The 25,943-nt window shown below is 39.9% G+C and overlaps 1 protein-coding gene across 5 annotated transcripts in view; it reads right to left on the bottom strand.

The window, feature by feature from the left end:
• col2a1a (collagen, type II, alpha 1a) overlaps window positions 1–25,943 on the bottom strand; it is a 41,591-nt gene extending 15,648 nt beyond the window's left edge. The window contains exons 1-41 of one of the 5 annotated variants that reach the window (XM_056274544.1): window positions 25,850–25,943; window positions 22,871–23,077; window positions 21,445–21,461; window positions 21,207–21,239; window positions 20,391–20,423; window positions 20,183–20,236; window positions 19,357–19,458; window positions 18,469–18,546; window positions 18,004–18,048; window positions 17,605–17,658; window positions 17,117–17,170; window positions 16,594–16,647; window positions 16,356–16,409; window positions 16,140–16,193; window positions 15,975–16,019; window positions 15,308–15,361; window positions 15,040–15,084; window positions 14,832–14,885; window positions 12,800–12,898; window positions 12,643–12,687; window positions 12,421–12,519; window positions 12,042–12,095; window positions 10,907–11,014; window positions 10,743–10,796; window positions 9,607–9,705; window positions 9,204–9,257; window positions 8,653–8,751; window positions 8,371–8,424; window positions 8,201–8,254; window positions 7,888–7,941; window positions 6,429–6,482; window positions 5,623–5,667; window positions 5,248–5,346; window positions 3,762–3,869; window positions 3,437–3,490; window positions 3,223–3,276; window positions 2,994–3,047; window positions 2,360–2,413; window positions 1,968–2,075; window positions 845–898; window positions 374–427 (exon numbers count right to left, since the gene is read on the bottom strand). In XM_056274544.1, coding sequence (XP_056130519.1) covers window positions 374–427; window positions 845–898; window positions 1,968–2,075; window positions 2,360–2,413; window positions 2,994–3,047; window positions 3,223–3,276; window positions 3,437–3,490; window positions 3,762–3,869; window positions 5,248–5,346; window positions 5,623–5,667; window positions 6,429–6,482; window positions 7,888–7,941; window positions 8,201–8,254; window positions 8,371–8,424; window positions 8,653–8,751; window positions 9,204–9,257; window positions 9,607–9,705; window positions 10,743–10,796; window positions 10,907–11,014; window positions 12,042–12,095; window positions 12,421–12,519; window positions 12,643–12,687; window positions 12,800–12,898; window positions 14,832–14,885; window positions 15,040–15,084; window positions 15,308–15,361; window positions 15,975–16,019; window positions 16,140–16,193; window positions 16,356–16,409; window positions 16,594–16,647; window positions 17,117–17,170; window positions 17,605–17,658; window positions 18,004–18,048; window positions 18,469–18,546; window positions 19,357–19,458; window positions 20,183–20,236; window positions 20,391–20,423; window positions 21,207–21,239; window positions 21,445–21,461; window positions 22,871–23,077; window positions 25,850–25,943 — 2,742 coding nt within the window. Of the gene's footprint in view, window positions 1–373; window positions 428–844; window positions 899–1,967; window positions 2,076–2,359; window positions 2,414–2,993; window positions 3,048–3,222; window positions 3,277–3,436; window positions 3,491–3,761; window positions 3,870–5,247; window positions 5,347–5,622; window positions 5,668–6,428; window positions 6,483–7,887; window positions 7,942–8,200; window positions 8,255–8,370; window positions 8,425–8,652; window positions 8,752–9,203; window positions 9,258–9,606; window positions 9,706–10,742; window positions 10,797–10,906; window positions 11,015–12,041; window positions 12,096–12,420; window positions 12,520–12,642; window positions 12,688–12,799; window positions 12,899–14,831; window positions 14,886–15,039; window positions 15,085–15,307; window positions 15,362–15,974; window positions 16,020–16,139; window positions 16,194–16,355; window positions 16,410–16,593; window positions 16,648–17,116; window positions 17,171–17,604; window positions 17,659–18,003; window positions 18,049–18,468; window positions 18,547–19,356; window positions 19,459–20,182; window positions 20,237–20,390; window positions 20,424–21,206; window positions 21,240–21,444; window positions 21,462–22,870; window positions 23,078–23,997; window positions 24,014–25,834 lie in introns of all 5 variants that reach the window. The other 4 variants (XM_056274545.1, XM_056274546.1, XM_056274547.1 and 1 more) reach the window with 4 other exon arrangements.

Raw genomic sequence — 25,943 nt, 5'->3', positions numbered from 1 at the left:
TTGTAATGAACTGTATGATTGCTTCAGTGGACTGGTTCTTCTTGATTTTGATATACATATATAATATATATCCTGATTTGTTTTTTTAACTAACGTAATGTCACTGTATAAGAAATGTAGTGAGGTAAAAAGTATAGATATTTTATTTTAAATGTACCGGAGTAAAAGTTGAAAGTCTGCAAAATGTAAGTACAGATATTTGAAAGATGCACTTATGTACAGTAACAAAGTACTTGTTGCTTAGCACCACATACTGAATAGAGTAGTAGAAATACATGTAGAATATATACAATATAAACTGTGCTTACATAGGCTATTTCATATGAATTGAAGGAAATTTGTTTGAGATTTGTTTTCATGGTTAGATACTCACATTGGGGCCAGGAGGTCCAACTCTTCCAGCAGCACCAGGGAAACCAGTAGCACCCTACAGAAGACAATTAATGTTCAGCAAACAAAAACTTAACTGGCCAATTTGACACATCTACCTTTTTCTCCCTATTGTGTGATAGGATGCCATCAAATCACTGATTTGGACAGGATATATAAGGGCCAGTCGTGTTTTAGTTGATACTTTCCTCTCCAAGGTGAATAAACACGATTCAATGAAATTACCTGTGCGTTTTAGAAAGTACAGATTCAGTGTGCAGTACATATTCCCCACTAAGTTAGGAGCCTCACACTTAAGGATGCAAGCTATTGGAAAATTGTGCAGCATAATGCTGAACATAAATTCAGACTGTTTTTCTCTGATGCTCCTGTTTGAAATACATACTGCAGAATCTGTATCTCCATCATCCCCTGTCCAATCTATATCTGCATTTCATAATTCATCATTACTTACAGGAGCTCCTTGAGCACCACGGGCTCCTTTAGGTCCGGAAACACCAGTGGGTCCCTTGAAAATAGAAAAACGACACTCATATATTAATCCTGTTTATGCAGAACCGAACATTATAAATAGGAGAGAACAGATTGGGCTGGCATGTTTTAACCTGTTTTTCTGATATCACTGTATCTGGGGACCAAGGCATTGTAATGAATGGACTTACGTGTTTGAAAAGTAAAAATAGAGTCGCTCACTTCAAGGACCGGGAGAAATCACTAATAGCCTCCCAAACTGAGTTTATCTGAATTTGAATGAAATCTGAATTTAAATCTGGGATTAAATACTAACTGCATTTCCATCCAAGTGTTTTAATGTGAATTTTATTGTTTTGAATTAAAAAAGGCTTGATGGAAATGGTAAGTAATAAATAAAATCCTCCAAAATTGGTATAAAAAATTGTATGCCCACCTCAAGTGGGCATACAATTTTATTGGATAAAAGAAATGGGATAAATTGCGACGGAAACATATTTGCCGAATTAAAAATGAAATGTGAATAGAATTTAATCACATGATCAGCTGTTTCTTCATCTTAGCTGGTCCATCTTTCTCGAGGGTGTGGATGTATGGACATATGATGTAGGAACGGTGCGCCTTGGTTTGGAGTTTTAATCACTTAAAAAGATCTGATGGAAATTGACATGAATTCAATTCTTTTTTTCATAACATTTAATTATTCATTTGAAAAATATTCAAAAGTTGGATGGAAACAGCAGAAACACATTTGCCAAATCTAAAATGAAATGCAGACAGAATGTAATCACATGATCAGTGGTTTCTTCATCTTAACTTCTCCATTTTTATCATGGATGTGGACGTATGGACACATGATGTAGGACATGTAGGTCTACATTTAGAGTTTTATTCACTTAAACAGATCTTACTACAAGACAAATTAAATCGCATCTCTTTTTTTCAAAATTTTATTATTCGCTTGAAACTTAATCTAAAGTTGTATGGAAATATATCTACGACTGTATGTTTGGACTAGTCTGATTCTACTGTTACATGAGTAGAAGTGCAGACTGTCGCATAAAACTGTTTACTGGATGTACTTAATATATAGTTTGGGTACTCACTACAGGTCCAGGGGCCCCAGATGGTCCCTGTGGGCCAGGAGCACCAGCATCTCCTTTCTGTCCAGACTCACCAAGCTCTCCTTTGGCACCAGGCTGACCATCTGCACCCTATATATATATATATGTAGAGAGAGAGAGAGAGAGAGAGAGAGAGAGAGAGAGAGAGAGAGAGAGAGAGAGAGAGAGAGAGAGAGAGAGAGAGAGAGAGAGAGAGAGAGAGAGAGAGAGAGAGAGAGAGAGAGAGAGAGAGAGAGAGAGAGAGAGAGAGAGAGAGAGAGAGAGAGAGAGAGAGAGAGAGAGAGAGAGAGTAGAATATGGGTGAATTAGACGACACATTGGATTTTTCATATTTTCTTAGCCAGAATAAAAGGCGTTGTGGAAATAGTACTTACAGGAGGCCCAGCAAAGCCAGCTGGCCCAGGAGGCCCAAGCTCACCACGGTCACCCTACAGGAGGACAGATAACAGGGACCGGGTCAATATAACACATTGGTTAAGCCTTAAAAATATTCCATTCACGCTCTGTGTGTAATTATAATAATCTGATTCCTGAGCCATGGCTGGTGAGTGGAGAGAAAGGAGGTCTATCATCCTCTGTAATTGCAGCCTGCCTCAAGCCTGGTGAGAGCTGCTTGAATTCTGAAGGACTTCAATAATAAGTCTGCCACAAAAATGTACTAACTTGGAGGAAAGATGTTTAATCCCAGGTGACTTTGGTAGGATTCATATGAGGAAGCAAATCAAAAATTTGGTTTCTTTTATATTTAGAGAGATGTAAATACAGATTTTTTTGGAGCATTTAATTTGGTGTGCAAGTGCTATACCTTTGAATCCATTTTGACTTGTCTGACTCTGCGACTGAAGAAGTTTTTTGGACTGTGTGCTGTTTGGTTCTTTTACATCTAATTAAAAACCTCAGACATGTCTGTGCTAAGTTACCTACTGAGAAACCTCACTCTTTACAGCAAATCAATTACTAAGACAAAGCTTTAAAAAAAATGATAGATGGACATTGAGATTGACTTACAGGAGCACCACGAGCACCAGCAGCACCAGTAGGACCAGTAGGTCCGGTCTCACCCTGGAAGAGAAGGAAACATTTAGTTAAACTAATAAAACTCCATAAAATATACACATGTATAGTCATTTTAGGCAAAACAGTTCCTAACGGTGCAACTTGCTAATCAACCATACAATGAATATTATCACAACCCTCCTGTGAACCTCAAAAAATAAACTCAAAACATCATTCTGACCTTGGCGCCATTTGGACCAGATGGGCCAGGAGGACCAATGGGACCAGTCAAACCCTGGGATAGAAAAGAAAATAGGCAGTGAAAATAGGCAAAGGGGAAGAGAGAGGCAGAGATTGATCCAATGCTTCTTATCTTGCACAAGGACAGTGAATGGTGCGTGTCAATCAAAGACAATGGCAGAACTGGAAAACAAAGACCTGAGCATTGAACTCACTCTAGAACCGTCCTTTCCTGGAGCTCCCTCAGGTCCCTTCTCTCCATTATCACCCTGAAAGACAGATATGATGTAAGCAGGTGTATCATGAACAAAGTGACCCAATACAGCGGCCTGATTAGTTCTACGTTACTATTCCTACTTGCCCCCCCAGTAGTAAAGCAGGCTCTAAGAGTCAATCAACAACTTACGCTAAGACATCCATTTTGCTCCAGGAAATTCAACATGTGATGTACAAAACCCTAAAATATCGCTGGTGAAATAGCTCATAATGACCAAATGAAAACCATATATTACAACTGTGGAGGTATTATCTGTCACTCACTCTGTCTCCTTTGGGTCCAGAGATGCCACCAGCTCCTCTCTCTCCGGGCATTCCCTGCAGGCCGGGAGGTCCCTGGGCTCCAGAAGCACCTGCTGGTCCAATGGCTCCCTAGAAGAAGAGAAGACAGAGAGAGGTTGCGTTATGGAAGGAGATGGCACAGGAAGGCTTTGGCAAGAGATGACCTGCTTCTTTAGAATATACCACAAGTGTAGTAAATTTAAGTCTCTATACAATTTATGAAACACAACATCCGCAAGGTATGGAGGGAAAAGAAAAGGAAAAATGTAAAAGGGCAGGTTCTTTTATATTAGTGACGTTTAATGATGACGTGAGGGTTAAACAGAAAGTAACTCTTATATGTATCATAAGATATGATACATATGAGTTACTTCCTGTTTGACTCAATCTTAAAAAAATGGTACAGAATACAAAAGACAAGGTACTAAGTACTAAATACTTAAGTGTTTAGTATTAGTACTTAGGACTGAATACTTGCCACACCCTAATCAACGTCTGTTTGCTTGTCCATCTAATTCCAGGTCTCTGATACCAAATGTCAGGTTTTCGAGACTGGAAAAAATAGCTTATGGTATATGTATGAAAAAATAGTCTTCGTTAGCCAGGTCATTAGACTTCCTGTGCCATTCTTTTTCTCATTTGACCATCAAATCAATGTTGTTTTTATACCAGTGCATGCATCCAGTCTGTCATCTCATGGCTTTTTTTAGGGAGTTGTTCCTTATCTGATGCGAGGGTCTAAGGACAGGATGTTGTATTGCTATAAAGCCCACTTAGGCAAATTTGCAATTTGTGATAACGGACTTATACAAATAAAACTGACTTGACTTAACTGTCAACACTAGTCTGGTCACATGTCAATCAACCTTGTCAAGTTGCGCACTCAAAAATGGACAATGACAAAGATATGGAGCCAGTGACAGCAGCAACACCCAGACAAAAAATAAGTATAAAGTCCATCTTGTGAATGAACAGTAATATTTAATCTAACACATAACCTCTGAACAAGCTGCATTTTCATATCATATTACTGGTCATATTCTTTTAAGTAGTCAGGACTTGGCGGGTAGAGGGAGGACTTCGAGGTTTGGGTTGATAAAAATATAGCAACCCTATGTGTAGGTTGGAGTCCTGTGTATTGCCTAACGTACACCATTTTAAATGAAATATGTTAGTACTAAGTACCTTATCTTTTTTTGTACCATTTTTGAATAAGAATTAATTTCTATCTGAGCCTTACTTCATCATTAAATTTCACTTAATATATTTCAAATCCACCCCCCCTTTTCCATTTTGCAATACAATTTCTGAAAAACTGTAACATAGATACAGAGAATCTTTTCAATGCCTATGGAATAGATGGTGTCAGACAGCCATATATATAAAGGACAGTTACTGGCCCATAAAAAAAGGGTTGCTTCATAAATCACATGGAGGGAGAGTCTGTTGGCGGGATGTGTCCACTGACCTTGGGTCCGTCAGTTCCAGGGGTTCCTGGGAGTCCACGAGGTCCCTGAAGACCCTGTGGTCCAGCACCACCCCTTTCTCCAGGGAAACCACGCTCACCCTACCCGTTAACAAACAGACAGGAAGTGAATGGGAGAAATACAGAGTCATAGTAATTTCTTTTTGCTGTGTGATCAAGAAAAGAAAGCGTTTTCTGTTACACCTGATGCAGAGTTGATTAACTTCTGAAGAAAACATAAGGCATAATATCTTATATATGTGGTGTTGATGTATTACATAAATGGTAGTACAGGACTGACAGAGTTGACAGTCATTTGTGTTTGAAAATAATTGCACGGCTTTATGAGGAGCAGAAATCTTAAAGATGGAGACTCACTCTGGGTCCAACAACACCAGGAGCTCCACCCTCTCCAGGGACTCCCTAAAGAGAGAGAAAAGTCACAGTGAGCAGCCACAAATACAAAGAGCAACAGTCAGTTTTATTGGCCAAGCATGACTGCATATACGGAAATTGACTGGGTGTGTTTCTCTCAGCTATGCATATGTATATGTATGCAAAAAGATAAGCGAAGAAATTAAGAAAGTTAGGTGTGAGGTTAGGATATCAAAACTAAACACAATAACTGAAAAGAATATGCGTGCAAATCCAGGTATGAGCAATATTATACTAGATGATATTAATAATAGAGCGATAACATACTAGAGTTGAGGACACTGTTAAAAATACAGGGCTGTTTGAATATAATGTTTACTTACTTACAAATGTAAAATGTTTACAAACTCAATAGAAGTCAAACTTTTGTCTAGCTGTTGCATACTGTCAGTCCTCGTATCTGTAACTCAGTCAATAGATTTCAGAGTGAAGAATCTTAAAATCCATTAAAACAGTGTAATGGTGTAATGAATCCATCAGTTGGCTGACAGCATTTTATGTTGAGACACATAGCAGTTACAGAGAGGGGTGTTTATCTGAACAGCGAAATTAGAAATGAGTTTCACGAGTGTGATTCTTGACAAAGCACATTATTTTTTTCTTATACGAAATCTGAAAAACGCTGCATTTCTGCTGTGACAATCCACCTCAGATTGTTTGTTAGTTTCAAATAAAGAAGATAACCCATAGATTCACAATTACACAACTATTAGACCGGATGAAATGTAAAAGTCGACGAGTAGACAGACCTGGTCACCGGGCTTTCCTGCCTCTCCTGGGGGGCCAGATGGTCCGGGAAGACCCTGCACAACATCAAAAAATAAATGGACTACATTTCAACAAATGACCCACCATTTTAATTTCACATCAATAAAGACGACCTGTCTTTTCTTCATTTTCAAATTGATTGTCATATTGTGGAAGCAAACAGGTCAACAGACTTATCAGCTCTCCACCATGCCCAAGCCTACTTCTTAAATATTGTTTGTTTCTTTCTGTCCTGTTTCCTTTATGCAAAAAAGATAGGTCCCTTGAGGTTAGATTGAGGATGATACTATTAAGTCCTCTTGTTATTATAATTCTGTGGTGAATCAAGTACCTGTAATGTGAAATTTGGGGTGTTATAAGCCTATATTTGTTTTTATCTCTATCTTTTAGTCTGGAGGGGACTTTGCGTTAGGTCACGTGTGTCTGTGTGTGTGTATCTGTCCACAGCTAATCTTGCAAACTACTAGACCTGATCAGACTAAAAATTTTTGTGCAGTTATGACTATATGAAAAAAAACCTTCGAAAACGTTTGTTCTTGCTATCACCACTCCCTCTCTTCATTCACTTTCTAGCTCGCTCAACCAACGCTGCTCTCTGTCGGGGCCCTATCTGACTCAACCGTGCACATGCATGACTCACATCTACGGTAGAGTCAGATCAGGCAGCGTCAGTGTCAAAATGAAAACATTATGTATGCGGTTATGAATCTTGAACGTAAACGAGAAGTCAATCATATTTCATAAGTCAGCAAATCATTCACTACTGATCTCAGCACAGAAGAACTACAGGAACACTGGATGAACCAAAAATAATTCGCCTTATTCACCTCGCCGCCACACAGAAGTGCCATAGTCTCCAGTGTTAAAAGGATTACTCAGTCACAGCTGGAAATAATCTCAGCAGCTACAATAAAACATTTCCCATGGCTGAGCTATGTTTTCTTACAATTGTTTCATGAATTAAAATCAGCAGAGCAGCCATTTGCCCTCATTCATTGTCTATCATGAAAACATTGACAGTTAAACACATTTGAAGTCTTTTAATAAGGGCTTTGAAATAATGATATCCTGATCGTTTGTCATTTCATGTCAGACTTGGTTGCTTTCGTGCGAGGGTCCGCCTAGGAGGCTGTGCATCCACAGACTGACAGGCAAAATGTATTTTTTTAGGTAGATTTATTAGCTTGAGCATTATATATTAAAATGTTTTTCCATATTTCTTGTTCAAATGACTAATTCTTATAGTGGCCGGAGAAACACTGGTTTTTCCGTCTGTGTGTGCATGTATTTCCCTTCTCCTGGTAGGTGAAATAAAGGGTGGTTTGTTGCCAAGTTCAAACACTGGAGAAGGGAAAATACGTATAACTGGTGGAGATCCGCACTCTACTGAGTGCACTCCATTTTTTTTTTCTCTAGGACTACATTGTAAGGTAATCTCACCTGGAAACCAGAAGGTCCGGGTAGTCCTTGCTCTCCTCTCTCTCCAGCAGGTCCCTAAAATGGACAAAGCATATCATCAGGTTATCATAAGACAAACTAGAGCTCTGCAAATGCTCAGATGAACTTCAGCAACCAAGTTGTAATTAGCGAGTATAAGCTGCAATGGCAATAATGATCAGAAACTCTACTATGTCAAAGGGAGCTGTGCAAGAAGGGTTAAATGAAGTCAAACTTGCCCTGGGATGGCTGGTACTATAAGAATAGCTTCCACAGTGCAAACAAAAGACTCTTGACTCGTGAATAAAATACTTACAGCAGGACCAGGAGGTCCAGCAGCACCAGTCTCACCATCTTTTCCAGATAGACCCTGTTCAGAGGAGAATTTAAGGGATTTTATTGTGAAATGCCCCTTCAGTTAAAGATAATTCTGAATTTATTTGTCAGGTTAACAGGACATCATATCTACATATCAAATGTACTTACTCTCAGACCAGGACGACCCACAAGACCCTTCTCTCCTGCCTTACCAGGCTCCCCCTGTTGAAGAAAATCCCTATTAGTTAACCTGAGAAAAAATAGGGCAGCAATCATCTGAACTGGAAACTAATACACTGCATCGTACTCTATGATAAAGACATGAAAGGCTTATATTTCCACTGCGCATAAGCGGAATCTACATTATGTTTACTAACTTCTTTGTGCAATGGCCTTCACACACCTTAAGTTCCTCTGTTAAGTGTTAGGTTAAACTAGGGAGAGACTTACATTGGCTCCCTTTGGTCCGGGGAATCCCATCACTCCTGGCTGTCCACGGGCTCCCTGTGGACCAGGGGGGCCAGGGCGACCGTCCTCACCAGGGGCACCCTATCACAAAAAACAAGACAAAACCCCAAATCAAACAGATGCCCATGGATAATAAGTCCCCCAGGTTTGGAGAGAAAGCCAGGTCTCTGCTCACAATAATGATTATATGGAAAGGTGAATATTGTAGCGTGCATCAAAAACAAAGTGTGTTGTTGCACTTCCCTGTTTCACAAAAGTTCCAGTGTGAATGGGATGTGAATACCCCTAGCCTTGCTCTGTAGCTTTCTTTAGTTTAGGTTATCATTAATTGTTAAATAATAGCTAAGGTTGCCAAAGACATTAAGTGTTTTCTGTTATACTGTGCAATTTTATCAGAGTGGATTAGTGTCCTAAACCACTGGTCTGTTTGCAATGTAAAACAGCTACTGTCTTGGATTGTATTGATGTTGACACTTCATACTTGTTTGTGAGCATGTAAGGAGGAGATAGGAAAGGGTAAGAGAGGTACTTACAGAAGGTCCAACTTTGCCTTGGGGACCAGCATCTCCAGGTCGACCAGTGAGACCCTAGAAGAGCCACACAGATCCAAAGACCATCAACATCATTCAAGGAGAATAACTGTTAAGGATTAATAATACATATATATTGTTCTGATAATATTTTTTCCCTTTTATTCTATGCTAAGATAAAAGGAGCTGTTTTCTTCCTTCATCCTTCTCTACTTTTATCTGTGCACTTTAGCTGAATGTAATGCGCATAGCATTGCATTCTAAATATGCAAAATGTGCTACATAAATAAAGCTCGACTGATTGATTGACTGATTGATTGATTGATTCTCAAATCAATACAAAATCCTGCTTCCTCATTAATTTCTTGGGAATTGTGGAGGTGATGAGGAGGGGGCTACTACTCACTCTGGCTCCAGGGAGGCCGGCTTCGCCTGTACGGCCGGGATCGCCAGTGGCTCCTTTAGGCCCAGCAGCACCAGGAACACCACGATCACCAGGAGCTCCCTAAAGAACATAAGAATAAAAATGTTATTAATTAAATATGATTTATCAAGTCATGGCATGTCTTGTTTGTATATACCTAAACAACAGTTCCAGAAAAGCCCCAGAAAGCAGCTCAGGAAGAGGAAGGATGGACAGGCATATAATAATTACACCATTTTCACTGCACCATTCGACCTTTTAAAGAGTGACATAAATTTCATGCTCAAATGAGTGTTTCTGGATCTGGCGCTGTTTCAGTCCATTGTAAAAATGCATATGGTGGTAAAATAATTGCCCTTAACTCTGTCCAACACTAATATGAACTCTTACCTCTTTTGAGGATTGCTCTCTTATCCATTTCTAGATTAGTAGAGCTGGATTTTGACCAGTACTGAGGCTGCACTAAGAAATTGCTAGCAACTGCTAGCTTAACATAAGTTGTACTTTCCCCTGTATTTGCATTTTTTAGATCAGTGACGTAACATCCGCACCACGGTTGTCAGCAAAAACAATTCTTAAAAATTGACTAACATGTTAAAATAAACTATCTTACTCAATATATTTGAAAAGAATAAGGGTGGCAAACAAGATCCAAAAACCCTATTCATTTTGGCCATAGGATAAAAATAAATGGATCTGGATGTAGTCTGAGAGCACAGAAATGAGGACAACACTTGAGAGGATCACAGTAAATGGTCTTCATAGTTTGTAGATGTAGAATAAGGATCAATTGTGAGCAAAGCACTTTTCTCTTGCTATAATGTTTGTATTATAGACATAGTCATTATGTTGTTGATGTCTGTCATCACATTAATTGAGCTATCATCTTTGAATCTTCTTCTTTCCGCTTTTTTCCCTGTTTTTCAGGCATCATCACAGCGGATTTTACAGTTTCCATCAGGACCCTGTGAGGGCACAGCACCAATGCTGGCCATGGTTAATGTGGGCCTTGACCAATCCAGTATGGTCTTGTCAATCCACATACTGATTTGGCAAAATTTTACATTGGATGCCGAGCTATCATGTTCAAATAAATCATAATTTTGAGCAGGACTCACCTTAGCACCAGCCAGACCATCTTGACCAGGGAAACCACGATTACCAGGAGCACCCTGAAAAATCAGAGAAAGAAAGTTATTCACAAATAGACTGTACATACAACAGGATTAACCTATTTATAATATTATCTTTACAATAATGTGAATTTCTTGACATCACTTACTCTCTCTCCAGGAGGTCCGAGTGGTCCAGCAGCACCAGGCTCTCCTCTGGCTCCTCTTTTGCCCTCCTCACCTGCGGGACCGGGGGCACCTAGGGGACCAGCAGGGCCCTAGGCCAAACAAAAACATACAATTATGAGTTACCTGCAGCCTTCATCCATTATAAAAAGATATCTTAGAGTGGGTACAATGTGTTTTTCATACTTTGAATAGTTAAAGGTAGAGCGAGTAGGATTTTCCTAAAAATCAATGTATAGACTCATACAAAAATAATCACTGTCAATCATCACTTATTAGCCACTAGACATGTATCTGTCCTCTGTATTTTCCTATTTTTCTTATTTTGATGTGTATGGGACTTTTCTGGGTGGTAACCTTTGGAAAGTGGGACTCTAAAAATGCACCAACCAGGACGTCTGGGTGGCATGGCGGTCTATTCTGTTGCCTACCAATACGGGGCTCGCCGGTTCGAATCCTCGTGTTACCTACAGCTTAGTCGGCTGTCTCTACAGACACAATTGGCCGTGTCTGTGGGTGGGAAGCCGGATGTGGTTATGTGTCCTAGTGCCGCACTAGCGCCTCCTCTGGTCAGTCGGGGCGCATGTTTGAGGGGGGAGGAAGAACTGGGGGGAATAGCGTGATCCTACTACATGCTATGTCCCCCTGGCGAAACTCCTCACTGTCAGGTGAAAAGAAGTGGTTGGCGACTCCACGTGTATTGAAAGAGGCATGTGGTAGTCTGCAGCCCTCCCCAGATAGGCAGAGGGGGTGGAGCAACCAGGTGCCAGATCAAGATTGTAGGCACGCATCCAAGAGGAAGCTACAACCATGGCGGACACAGCGCACAAAAGATGCAAATATAGCTCAGGCGAAATGCCTAGCGGACAAAGCTCATTCCAAAACGAGAGTGAATCTGGGGTTGTCTTTCATCCGCTTGCGAGCACTGAAGGGGAGGATGGGAATGAAGAGTGACGTGGAGTTGGCCTGTGTTCTGGTAACTGCGTTCAGGGGGGTGTGCACATCTAGTGTTGTCGAGCCAGGGAGGAGGGGCCAACTTTGAATATTGTGTTTACAAACCGCAACAGACAAATCCTACTCATTTTACCTTTAAGAATAAGTTGCAACTCAACAACTCACAAGCTCTCCCTTGGGTCCAGCTTCACCTTTGAATCCAGGAATACCAGGGTCTCCCTAAACAATGCAAAAGCAAATGGTGATGATCAGTATAATAAACAACCATGACTTGTAGTTCATTATAGTTGAAACATGGCACTACAACTGTCGTGAGTTCCTCTCCAACTGGGGCTACCCATGATAAAAACTTAAGAACTTGTGGTATCATAAGATGCTAATAGCATCCACCAAATACCAAATTTCATTGCATTATTATGTATTTTATACTACTCTGGTCACATCTACTCCTTCATAACACTACACCAGAGTCAGGGGAAATTTATGTAGAATGAAAGAAGTATAGACGTTTCTGAGATTATTTTGTGATTACAGGGTGACTTACAGACTGTCCTTTGGGCCCGAGAGGTCCTGTCGCTCCCTGAGGTCCAGGTGGGCCACGGGGTCCTGGGAATCCAGGGGCACCGGCAATACCAGGACCTCCCTGAAAGAGAGAGAGAAATAACAAGCGATGAGATTCAACTGAACACACACACACCAGGTATATGTATATGATATAGCAAGACATGATGTTACTTGGATCAAACAGAATCATGAGGCTACTCACAGCTGATCCTTTAGCTCCTGGGATGCCATCAGTACCAGGGTTTCCCTATTGGATCAACGGAGGGGAAAAATACATTCAATAAGACAGTACACACCATGAACAGAATAAAGACCAATGAAAGCTCAGAATGAAATCATAGCTGAGTGACATCACATACAGAGGCTCCAGCGGGTCCAGGAGATCCTGGGGTACCAGCCTCTCCGCGGGGTCCTTGTGCGCCCTCGGATCCTCGGGCACCAGTTGGGCCAGCTTCACCCTGATAGGACACACATTATTTAATGATCAACAAACAGAGAATGTGTGTGTGTTCAATCAATAATCAACATGTATTCAATCTAATTAGGATGCTGAACCAACAGCTCTTGAATGGCCAGGGTTAAGTGTAATAAATATAACTCTTACTAGGTACAATTTGGTATTACTCTAGAGAGCTTATGGCAAAACAAGATATCAGTGGGAACGTGCAAATAAGCATGATGGTTTCCTGTGAGATAATCAATGTCTTTGGAAACTGATTGTTTTGTCATGCTTTGTACATTAAAATGACGTTGTTTGAGATGCAAAACAAATTTATATAATTTCAAGAAAGTAATAATGTAGTCTCACATGAATCCCTGTTACCATATTTCCCGGACTACAAGTTACACTGGAGTATAAATCCCACTCAGCAAAAAATTTATTGTTGTGAGGAGAAAAACATACATAAGTCGCTTCGGTGTCTAAATCGCATTTATATGGTGGTATAGTATAGAGCCCTGCATGGGACTGTTTTCTTATTATCACTCCCACTAGATTTCTGACCATTACCGCCTGCTCCTGCAATGTGTGTTACACTCCCGCCCGCCCCGGCAATGTGTGTGTTACACTCCCACCCGCTCCTGCAATGTGTGTGTTACACTCCCCCGACACCCGCAAACATTCGGACCATTCATACCCGCACAATAGATTTCCATTGATTTTGTGTCTTCTCCCGTCCCGTAGGGAAAACACGTTATTTTACTGTGTAGCATTAATAAAGAGAGGCATACCTGTTGGTAATAACGTAGCAAAATTATGTGCATAATTGCATAATTAGTGCATAACTGCATTCATGCTAGTGCAATAATTACAGTTATTCTAGTGCAATAAGTATTATTTGCCTATTCTAGGGCAAAATTACATTACATTTATTTATCTTATTATTTTAGAACATGTGTTGTTGGCTGTGGTTATTTGTTTTGCTGCGGTTGTTTTATTTTGTTTCGTCTCCCTGTCTTTTAACATACTTATGAGCCTTGTACTCTGTACAATGACAATAAAGCCTTTCCATTCTATTCCGTGTCAACAAAGCCTTTCCTGGCGACAAAGTCATATGGCCAAATGTCATTACAGCAAAGTGCGACACATTTCTCAGTATTATCTTCTTTAATATGTGCAGGAAGAAGTGCTTTATCTTTGAAGCGGAGCTTACTTTGCCGAGAAGCACAGCGTGAGTATCTTGCCTCAACCCAGAGGTGCCAGATTTGTGCCCATTGTAGATCAATACTTTTGCACATTTGTCGCAACTAACAAAGTCCAGTTTGTCTCCATCGTTGTTAGTAACAACTGAGAATATTTTCAAAATGTCAGACTTGCCTTGTTTTTCTTTTGTGTTGTAATGACCTGCTTTGATCTTCTTTTCAACTTCATTTGTTGACGCCATCCTTTTAGTTAGCGCTAGCTAAATCTCAGGACCTGCAGTTTGTTTTTCGACTGCCTGCTCCCACCCACAGCAAAGTTAAAACCACCCGCTCCTGCGAGATTTGCGGCAGAACCCCAATCCCAATGCAGTCCTCCAGTACAGCATTTTCAATTGAGTCACAAGATTGAAGAGTGCAATCTAGTGGCCTTAGTTGAAATGCTGTGTATTCATCCGACAAAATTACCTTGTATAAATTGCGCAGGACACAGCCAGATGAGTAAAAAACAGTGACTTATAGTCCGGGAAATACGGTAATCTTTATTAACCTTAATCAAGGTAATTATAAAGTTGTTTGAATAAATTAGTTGTTTAAATTAAGTAACTTAATGAATGAGGTTGAAATGGGTTGACTGAAATCATGTAATGAACTCAATAAGCTTCTTTGATCTTTTGTAATAAACTGACAACTCCTGGTATATAGAAAGCCTCACAAATATGAAAACAAAGAATATGTCTGAGTTGATCTTACCTTGGCTCCTGGAGATCCAGGGAAACCGGGTGCTCCGGCTGGGCCAACGGGTCCCTGAAAAAGAGGAAAAAAAATCCCGAGTTAGCATTCACAACTCATCAAGATTTGTCTCTATTAATTTACAAGGGACAATATTGTTCAAAACAAAGATGCAATGCGTCATCTAGAACAGCTTATTGGCGGTGAATGTGGGAGGAATGGTACGTACAGGGGGACCAGCAGGACCAGGCAGGCCATCATTTCCACGGGCTCCCTACAGAAAACAGACAGTGTTAAATGGATGACTCTTGAATTTCTTTACAACACAGGAGAGTTCATTCACAGGTCAAGTTCACCTCTTACAGTAGAGAAGTCTACTAAAATTTTAACTACTCTCCATACTTAAAGATAGAAATGCACACAGTGACATCTAAACCACCAAGAAAAATTGGAAGGATGGTTCAGCTGATTGAAACAGACTAAAAGCTGTCACTCACAGCCGCTCCAGCTGCTCCAGGACGTCCTCTCTCACCAGGCAGACCACGTGGGCCCTGGAAATGAGGGTAAAATTCAAATCAGTCCCTTATAGAGTAGATAACATTATTCATTAGTCCTACTAGTTCTCATATAACTGGGTCGCATTGTAATACTACATCACCACACAACCTTCGAAGTAAGGGGGACTGGGGGGTATAAATTACAGTAAACTATTATAATCAGGATCCTCGTTGGACATTTTACACAATATCTATATCTATCTATCTATCTATCTATCTATATATATATATATATATATCAAGATAACTTTGTTAAAAGAAACACTCAATGGTAGGGAAAGTGTTCAACAAATAAGGAGCAAAATAATCCAGTTAGTCAAGTAAGTTCTTTATGAGACTGTCTCAAAGAATTTACTTGGCTCACTGGATTATACAGCATGATATCTGCTTACAAATGTAAGGATATCACAGTTAAGAATCCCGTTGAGGTTCATCTTATTGAACTGTTGGCAATATGATATGACAACATCCAAATTTCATCCTGACACAATACCATTGAAAGATGATGATTATGGCCCAGCCCTGGTTGTATGTGACAAAATGTAGAATAATGTAAACAGGTGCACACGTTTGGTTTGGTTGAAAACAAACAGGGCAGCAAACCTACCATAGGTCCAGGGGCACCATTCTCTCCAGGAGCACCAGCCTCACCCTAAAGAGCAGGGAGCAGAGACATCTTAGTCTCGGCTCAAAACGGTAAAAATGTAAACCTTAAACCTGAATAGATGGATGGTGAAGGATAAAGCCTGGCAGGTTTATGTGTCAGTCTTACTTTGGCTCCTGCGGTGCCAGTCTCTCCCTTGGCTCCATCTAGACCAGGGTGACCCTAAAGAGAGACAGAAAAACATTAACACTCAATAGGATGCATGCAACTCTCACACATAAGGTATGCTGCAATCCACAGGCAAAGAAATAGTCTTTTCGAGGGGTGTGTAGCGTGTCAACATTCATGTTTTAATGGTATCATGGTAAAAGGTGAAGTACTCACTCGGTGTCCTTTGATTCCAGGAAGACCAGGAGTTCCAGGGAATCCACGAGCTCCCTAAATATAAAATAAACTCAATGAATAATTCATGCATCAGTTATCTCCTCTCTCAAGTCACTACAAGAGGCATCCTAGAAAGAACAAAGGCTAAAGAGATTCCTGAAGTAATATGAATATGCAGACCTGTATAATGTGATAATAACACTGAATATACTGATAGGTGATAGTTGAGGCTACTTACCTGTGGCCCTGCAGGTCCACGCTCACCAGACTTCCCTGGTTTGCCCGCCTCACCCTGGAAATAAAACACAGAAAAGCGGGATTAGTTGTTTAGATGGATGTTTGGGTGATCAACTGAATGATGGACGTTTAACTGTTTTTAGCTGTAATGTGTTGACTGGGCTGTGATTTTATGTAATGAAGTCTGTCTGACGTTTCTTTAATGCTGTTGGAAAATAGACAGTGTCCCCTAGTGGCATAATTACTGTATAGTTATAGTTACAGTTTACAATCTTCAATAAATGGACAGCGAATGACTCATAGGAGAGCTTTTATGTTCTTTAGGTTTTAACATTGCTCTATACTGGTCCTTATGATCTTTTGACCTTGATCACTGCGTAATCACTGTTACGCAGGTGATTTCATTGCAAAGTGGGATATATGTTTGTGGTGTGATTCACTTGGTTTGTGTTTCTTACACATATGCTTAGTGTATCTCCAAACTATAAAGTGTTTAGACTTGTAAGTAAATCAGGGATACTTACATCACTTCCAGGTTTTCCAGATGGTCCAGGAGGGCCACGGGGTCCCATGGGTCCCTGTAAAACAACAAAGGTACATGAATCGTTTAAGTCTGAGGTCGCTCCATGTATATGAAATCAAAAGGGCCTCTTTGCAGTGCACACGGTTGTAAGCTTTAGCCTGTTTAACCATGACTTTAAGAACCATTTGAAATAGGAATACCCTAATTATATAGTGTTTCCTGATAAATCCAAGTATGGATGTGAGAGTTTCATCCATGAAGTGAAAAGAAATCAAAAAGGGTTGGACTGTGACATATTTATAACAATGAGAGTTTTGGAGAGCATTTAAGATCAAATGGATCTAGATATAGGAATGTAAAATTATTTTGTTCTCACTTTCTCACGCTAGCATCTAAATGTCATGTTTTCAGTCCAAATGACCATCGATATAACACCGGTTGTAACAGCAATTTGCAGCACATTCTGAGATACTATCTATTGATACTTACAGATGAACCAGGCTCTCCAGTCTCTCCAGGGTTACCTTGGAAACCTTGTGGGCCCTTGGATAGAGATGAAATAGTTCACAATAATTTGAATTTAGTCATATATACAAACAAGTTACTGCAGATTTCCATGAACAATAAGCTATAATCCTCAGCCACATAGCAGTGTAGAGCTGGAGGGTGATCAAAAAGCATCATACATATGCTGACATATACTTTTGATTCAAACTTTACATGAGGACAGTTTGCTAGGCACCAAGCACATACATGTAATGCAAAACGCCTTGCCTAAGGTCAAAAGACGTGTTTGAGTAAATAACTTAAAAACAGTTTCTCCTTAGAGAAATTTAATTTACAATATGGTCAAACTCAGATTATTTATTATGAGTTGTTCATACTCACAGGGGCTCCAGTGGGGCCAGGGGGACCACGGGGACCCATAGGGCCCTGTAGGGCAAAACAGATGAGTTGCAAAAAATTAAAACAAACACTGTTCATTCTTTACAAAAAAAAGGTGAATTTAAACAATAAGATGCTTAAATAAAGAGTTCATTACTAATTCAAAGTCTGCAATAACAAACTTAACATAATCAATTCAACCTTACACATCTGTTCTGATTGAGCAGATTTAAATGACAATGTCATGGAGTAAAACTATTTGGCCGCTAGGTGGAAGCGTTACAATCTCATCAACCGTTACCCATTGTACACTAAGCATTTATTTATCAATTTATTTTAAGTACTCACTCTTATATAAGCTTCTTTGCTCATTTAAAATTTATATTTAGTCATGCAAACAGATGCACCTTCTAATAGTGTATCTCCATGTCAAAAATATATCCTGTGCTCCTACAGTACAAAGCCTACCATAGGTCCTTGCATCACTCCCATCTGAGCGCCTCCAGCTTTCTCATCAAATCCACCAGCCATCTGAGCAGCAAAGTTCTGTAAAAACAACACGAAAACAAAGGAACATCTTTGATTAAATCTATTCATGGTTTTAAAGTCTTATAGTGGGCTCAAGGTTGCACAATGAAGCATTATATACCATTGAGAGGAATATTAACTGCATTTGTTGCTTTCACGGTAACTGCGTTCCTCCCCCACCATAATAAGATCATACAAGTATCCATCCAACGTAATCATTACTTTACCAATAAAAGAAAGCAGACAGAATCCCCACATACCATAACCATGAGATATTTTACACATTTTTACCTTTTACCTAGAACATAGAGAAGAAAACTTTCCTATGTAATCTCCATTCTCCAACAATGTACATCATTGTTCACTTTACAGTATGTGTCGTACACTTGGCACTTATTCTATTTTTTATCTATTACAGAATGTGATGTAATTGTAAAGGCCTCTGGGAATGAGCTGTGATTTAGGGCATTACAAATAAAATTTGACTTGACTTGATTTGTTTGTTATTTTGATAGCATGTTTAAATACGATTTTCTGGACTCATTTTTAAGTGAATCCATAAGTGGATAGATTCTCACTTCCATATCGATGCAAACGGAGCAAAAAAAAGTTTTTAAATAACGCAAAAGGTTTAAACACTGATCTGGAAAACGGATTCATCACAACCTTATCCATTTGTATTGCTTAGTTTTAAGCAGTCTGGATCACCCCAAGTGGGGGTGTTAAAATTTTTACATGACCAGTTCAATGGAGCTGAAAGTTATTTCTGAGATGGCATTAGAAAATTTGACAAATCAGGGCTTGTGCCTGCCTTTGTCCCCAACTTACCCCTCCAAGCCCTGGGGGTCCATTAGGTCCGGGTGGGCCGGGTGGACCTGGATTCCCTGGGGTGCCAGGCTCACCATCTCTGCCTCGGGGGCCAGGATTTCCCTAGCAAAACAAAGGGACCAACATTCATCCATGAAAGAGAAAATCTTAACATTAAGTTACTCAACTCTCACCGGAAGGAATACAGACAATCCGAGTTCATGCCTGACTTGGACCTCACATGGAGCTGAGAGCTTAGTGAGAATTCAGGTAAGATTAAAATTTGGTGGAACACAGCTTCAATTACACCTGCTCTTAATACATGTTTAGTATGTTTAACATCAATTATGATTTATGCTCATTATGAAACTGTCAATGCTTAAATCATCTTCGGTCATTAACACACATTATTTTAGTTTAATGTATTTAGTACGTTATTTTAGTCTAGTGAGGGAAAAACGATAGGGGTGGTATTGTTTGATGACGATAATAAATGACGAGGAGCCATTTCTTTTTTTAGGTGTGCCATATCTGGTAGAGTCTAACAGAGAAAGCGGATGCCTTTTAGGATGCCATGCAATTAGACACCTCTTCGCAATCTTCCATAGAGAAAGCCATGACAGGCAGAACTGACAGATATGGCAACATATGCTCAGTAGTTTTGGGGGAGCAACAACTGCATAGGATATAAGTTTATTACTCACAATCATTAGGACTAGTGTATAAAAATAACCTTAACCCTGATTCCGTACAATGCTGTCTCATGCAGACATGAATCAGTACCACTTAAATCCCATAAGGACCGAGTGCTGGAGTAATTTCACAGGCAGAACGCATTGTTTCTTACCTTATCACCTTTAGCGCCAGCCTCTCCGCGTGATCCCTGCTCACCTGGGGGGCCCTTAAAAGAGAGAGAGAGAAAAAAAACAGCTTTACAAAACTTTCAGCTTAAATAAGCATAAAACAGATAATGAACTTGAGACCATCTATATCTGATGTATTCCCATAATGACTCCTTCAAAAAGGCATAAATGATGGACGATTTTAATATTTACCATAGGGCCCGGTGGTCCTCTTGGTCCTACAACCTGCATAAGGGAGAAAACATTGTGTTCTGTAAATTTTCTGTGTGTTGATGCTAAAATACATATCACAGGTTACATCTTTTATGCTAGTTTTGCTCCAGTTTTGTGAACAGCCAGTCTGGGAAAGTAACACATCAAGACACTGATGGCGGTGGACACTAAGCCAAAAACACAACATGATGGGGATGTCATTTGACAGGACAAGTTTGGCGAAAAACATCACCCCCCTCTTAACCTCTACTTGGCAGACTTTGTTCATTTGCCATGTGGACTTGCAAGAAAGTTGCTGAGAAGATCTAAGAGGATTTGTTTGGGTTGATTATGTTCAAGGAATGCAAGTGTTCCTTCCTCTCCGTCAGTGAAAAGTTCAGCAAAAAAGCATTCTAGCTAATCGCTTGTCAGCAAGAGACCTTGCCATTATAGAGATCATATGATTCTTCAAGGGAATTTTTTTTCCTCCAATGGGGTAGTCCATAATAATAGTGCAGGATGTCAGAGATGTTTTATTTGTTTTTTTGGAATGAAAATTGCTTTAAAATTAGCTTAATTATGTTACTGATTATCATAGGCACCAACAACACACCAAAAATGGTGCACTATTTTGCATGAACACAATAGTTCAATTCTTCACAATGAAACAATACATGCACAAGATGTAATAATTCTACAATGGAAATAATTCATCATTCTCAGCATTAAACTGAGTTTTGATACATTTGTTAGTTAAAACCGCCAATAGTTTGAGCATTAATTCACTATGGGGCAGCACCATTGACACACACTTACATCTGCAATCTCTCCTGGTTCACCTTTCTGGCCCTGATTGACAAAACAGAAGAACAGCATGAGCTGTCAGTCACATCACCTTCAGAAATGAACTAACATTAAGCTTTAGATTTGGAGAAGAAAAAAAACCAAAACAAAACAAAGTATGACAGCTTCTGATTTAATTATAACAGGTTCATTATTATTTTGTTGTGTGTGTCAGTGGAAATCAGCATTTTCCCACAACCCATTGCCTCACCTTAGCACCGACTGACTCTGATGTTGCAGTTGGATGAATGAAGGGAAAGAAAGAACAACATTAAAAGTGGTAAATTTCAGACAGTGGACTTATTTGAAGTGTAGCCCCTTGTAGTTATACAGACTGAGACCAGAGGTCACATCTAATGACGCCAAGGACTTGTCACCAAACCCAAAGGCATGATAAACCCATCCAGATCAGACTTAATTTTGAGTTGTGTTTTTTAAAAAGGGTCGAAGCAGGAGCAAGCAAAGACACCGAGATGAAAGAGAGAAGAAACAGTTACGTTATATTAATGAGAGGTTGAACAAATCAGGGAGCATTCGGATCAAATCTCTGTATTGAAAAATGAAGAAATAACAGTAAATTCTGGCAGCCAGATTGGTCGGTAGTGTCAAATAAGCATTACAATGCTAAGCTCTTTTTAAAAATAGCTGAATAATACTACATATCTTAAGGAAATTAACATAACTTGGTTTTGACAGATATAGATTCGTTATCAATTGTTATGACAGATTCAAGGGAATAAATCAGATTTAAATTAGCTTAAACATGTAAAGTCAGTGAATGAATGAAACTTTGACTTCAGATAAATCAGCTTCGGTCTACTTGTGCTGTCTGATGAGATTACTCGTGTTAATAGATAAAACCAACATTTAACCATCTACCTGCCTTTTATCTCTGGATTTTTGCTGTAAAATAATTGTCAAACTACAACTACAATGTACTTTCTACTATGTACTGTGCCATGTCAAATGAGGACCAGGTGCATTTGAAAGCACCACAGGAATACGGTGATCCTCTAAAAGGGCCAAACATGTTTGTTTTACTACAGGTGATATGAGGCCTCAAAGTAAAAGGCTTCTCCTCACTGGGTACCTTCGTTAGAGGAAAGACCTTCAAGATGGATGAAGTCAGTTTGGGAATGAGAACTCAATAAAATCCAGAAAAGAAACAAGTCACATGATTCATGTCAGCCGCTGGCCAAAATTAGCTGAAGCTAATTCTAGGTGTTTAAGGTGAGAACCAGACAGCACAACTCAGGATCCATCTTGACCCCGTAGGAAATAAACTTCCATAGGGAGGAAGAAGGTCCTTTTGATGTTGCCCTTCTTTTCTCCATAAGAAATAAGGCAGAGACGGGGGTGACTTTGGAATAGGGAACATCACACATCTAATAAACAATTTATAATCAGTCCTATAATAATTTTTATATGACTCAGCCAAAAGTACATTGCAGAAGCTAAATCACTAAATCATTGCCACTAAAGTCAATGACACCAAAATACACTGTGCCCAGCTCAGGCAAAATATCATGAGCTGTAGACCTGAGGTGGTTCCCTATTTCAAAGTATGAGTCAGGGTGAGATGCACTGTAAGGTAAAGAGTAATTTATTTATGGGTATGTGAATAAATAAATTACAACCAATGGGGGCACTGGCATCAGCAGGGCAGATGGGGCAGCACTCTCCAGATGGGATGACGGGGTTGGTGCACTCTTTGATCTCCTCGCAGATTATCTCATCGCACAGAACCGCGCCGCTGTCACACACACAGATGCGGCACGGCTCCGGCTTCCACACATCCTTATCATTATATTGCTGGCCATCTTGGATGCAGCCACCTGTCTCCTCTGTGGTGACCACCAGGGGGACGCGTTGTGGTTAAGACAGCAAGGGGCAGAGGATTAGGAGCAGTCAGGATAGTCGGAAAAAGTTGGTACAATGAAAGGATTAGAGGTGTGCAGGTGTTGGGTTGCATAACGCAGGGTGTTGTGGGATGGCACGGCAGGTGTGTAAGGTGTAAGGCAAAGGTTGAGTTATTTTAAGGGAGGTTGTTTGGTGGGAGTGAGGAGAGGATGAGGGGGAGAAAGAGCAAGGTGAAGAAGAGGTGGTGCGGGGGGGTCGTAACAAGATGGACGGGAGGTGGTTGTGGGGTAGGGAAGGATTAGAGATGATTTAAGGAGAGGAGAATGGATAAAGAAGAAGAAAGATAAAGGTTATCTTCCGTCGGATGAAACCTTTCTGAAGACACACAGTAACAGCACAAAGCATATACAAAGTATTTCAAATTCAAAAACCATTATAGCATAGCAGCACAACATTATGAACAATGCCTGAGCCATATCACGTTTTCAAGGGTGAAATATCATTTTGGCATTCATATTCAACTCTCATGAGGATTCAAAATTATAGACACGTTTTCATCATGTATTATAATGAATGTTGGGCTGGGTGTCATAACCTAAATCTGAATATGGATGAAGAGTCCTTGTTCATTTGAGTCACAAATGATGCGGACTCAAAGCTTAAACTGGGTAAACTGAAAACGTCAATGTAGTTATTTCAGGTACAACAATATTTATTCAGCTTTGAGTTGCATTCTGTGAGGTTTGTGTTTTTACTGTAACTGAAGAAGCAATCAATATGAACGTTTTCAATTTACTTCATGCAGTTTTACAGTGGATTGGAATTTAATATCAGTAAACGTTCAACAGTGAGCTCTCAATCCCCAGCCAAGGGTATTTTATGTTGTTGGGTGGGTATATTTAACCTGCGGGCCTGCTGTGCTCTCCAGTGGCCTGGGGAATCCATATGAATGAGCCTCTCTCACGGAGAGACTGTGCCCAATTGACAAGCTGCTGCCTTAAGTAAACACGGGCTCCCGCAAAATTTCTCCATCTGGATCTCATAGCTGTGTCAAGTGCCAGTTCAAACACATTGGAGAGTTTAGAATGGATGGCTTGTTTGGTGTGTACCACTTAATTTCGAGCCCACTACATGCTGCTATTTGGGGTTGTTGGTTTTTGGTTGTTTTTTTTTTTTTTTTTTTAGGATTTACGCAAAAGTGAATCTCAGCACGTACTCTTACAGAAATTATGCAGAATTAGTTTTCTCTTATCGAGGTGGGTTTGGTTACTTGAAATTGATTCGCTTGAATTCAGTTTCGCCACTGACTTTCATCAAGGACTCAATGCATTACGAAAAGCATAAGAGGACTGAAAATGTCATAAAAGCTTTGCTTCATAACAGGTTATGTGAAGCGGTGCACTTTAAGTATACTAAACTCCATTCGCCTATACACAGAAATACATCTCCATGACCCCCTATTTCTTTGCTGTGCATGAGCCCCAAAGTGAAGTTACCAAGTTCCACTCTCTTCCTGCTCCCCTTTGAGCCTGCTAGTCTGGGGTCAAACACTGTGCGACCCTGTCACTTCACATCATGAAAACCCGAGTCTATCCTGGCAATACATTGTAGCTTAGATTAATCCTAGATGTGACTCATTTACAATAAAACTCAAGCTTGAAACCGTCCTAACAAGTGTTCAGTGTCTTGTTCTGTAAACCTGCATGATCAAGTTGTCTTCAGTGAATTAACAAAAAACAAATTGAAGACCGTTGTGCTGCAGATTTGCTGCTGTGAACAGAACTTGGTTATAAGAGGTGATGCAGTGGGAGGAGAACAAGCAGATGCTTGTTGACCTGATCCTCCATCTCACACAGGTGTGCCTTATTGACAGCCTCACCTATTCTCCTGAGGGAACTGCACTGGCTTACAGTAAAGACCAGTGATCCTTTATTATAGGGGAGAGCAATTACAATGGTACCTCACATTTTACCTTTGGCCTTACTTTACTAAAGCTATTAATAGAAAAAAAGTGGTGTAGTGGAGGACATTTCTACGCCCGACCAACATACCTAAATGCAGTTTACCCACATTTTGATTTGCAGACTATAGTTTGCCACCTTTTTATAGCTAAAATAAATCTTCATCACATAAATTACACCAATGTCAATAGTATCAAACTGATGTAAATTATAGTGAATGATGGTGTATTTCACTGGGAACTTACAAAAATTCCTTCTTTTCTGAATATATTGTCCATATTGATAGTTGGCCGCCTAATGATGCTGATAACAGTTTACCCACCTATTTATTTACCAATACATCACTGATCACACATCTGATTTTTCCACATAAGTTTCATTAATCTGTCTGCCACAAAATATATGGGTAAACAACTCTACAGCATACATAGTTCCTATTTGGTACAACTATTTGTTACGTCATCTCCCTTATCCATTTTATGCACCCTATCATCAATAACAGCCATATTTATAAATAACCAAATCAATGGTTGTTCACACTTGTTGGCAACAGATAGCCTTATTTAAGGTGACATCTTTGATAAAGGAATAAAAAAGGAAAAGAAAAAGCAAATCCATTCTCTTCTCATCTGACTCCAAACAAGTGTCGTTTGACTGTGATTGTCCGCTATTCCTCAGGAACAAACAGGTGAGACAGCCCAAGTTAAAGGGCAGCAGAAAAGTAGATCAGCGGAACAAAATCCAAAATTTGTGCAAGTTAAAACATTCAACAACAAAAACCAAGTGTTAACTTACGGTCGTCCTCTTCTTGACATCTGACAACGGATAGTAAAACAACCTGGGACGCTACGAGTAGCAGGACAGTCCTTGAATCCACAAAGCTGAACAT

The sequence above is a fragment of the Lampris incognitus genome, chromosome 2 (assembly GCF_029633865.1).
Source record: "Lampris incognitus isolate fLamInc1 chromosome 2, fLamInc1.hap2, whole genome shotgun sequence".
NCBI classification, from domain to species: Eukaryota; Metazoa; Chordata; class Actinopteri; order Lampriformes; family Lampridae; genus Lampris; species Lampris incognitus.
Note: the sequence above shows the minus strand (reverse complement) of the source record. Positions and strands in the feature narration are given on the sequence as shown.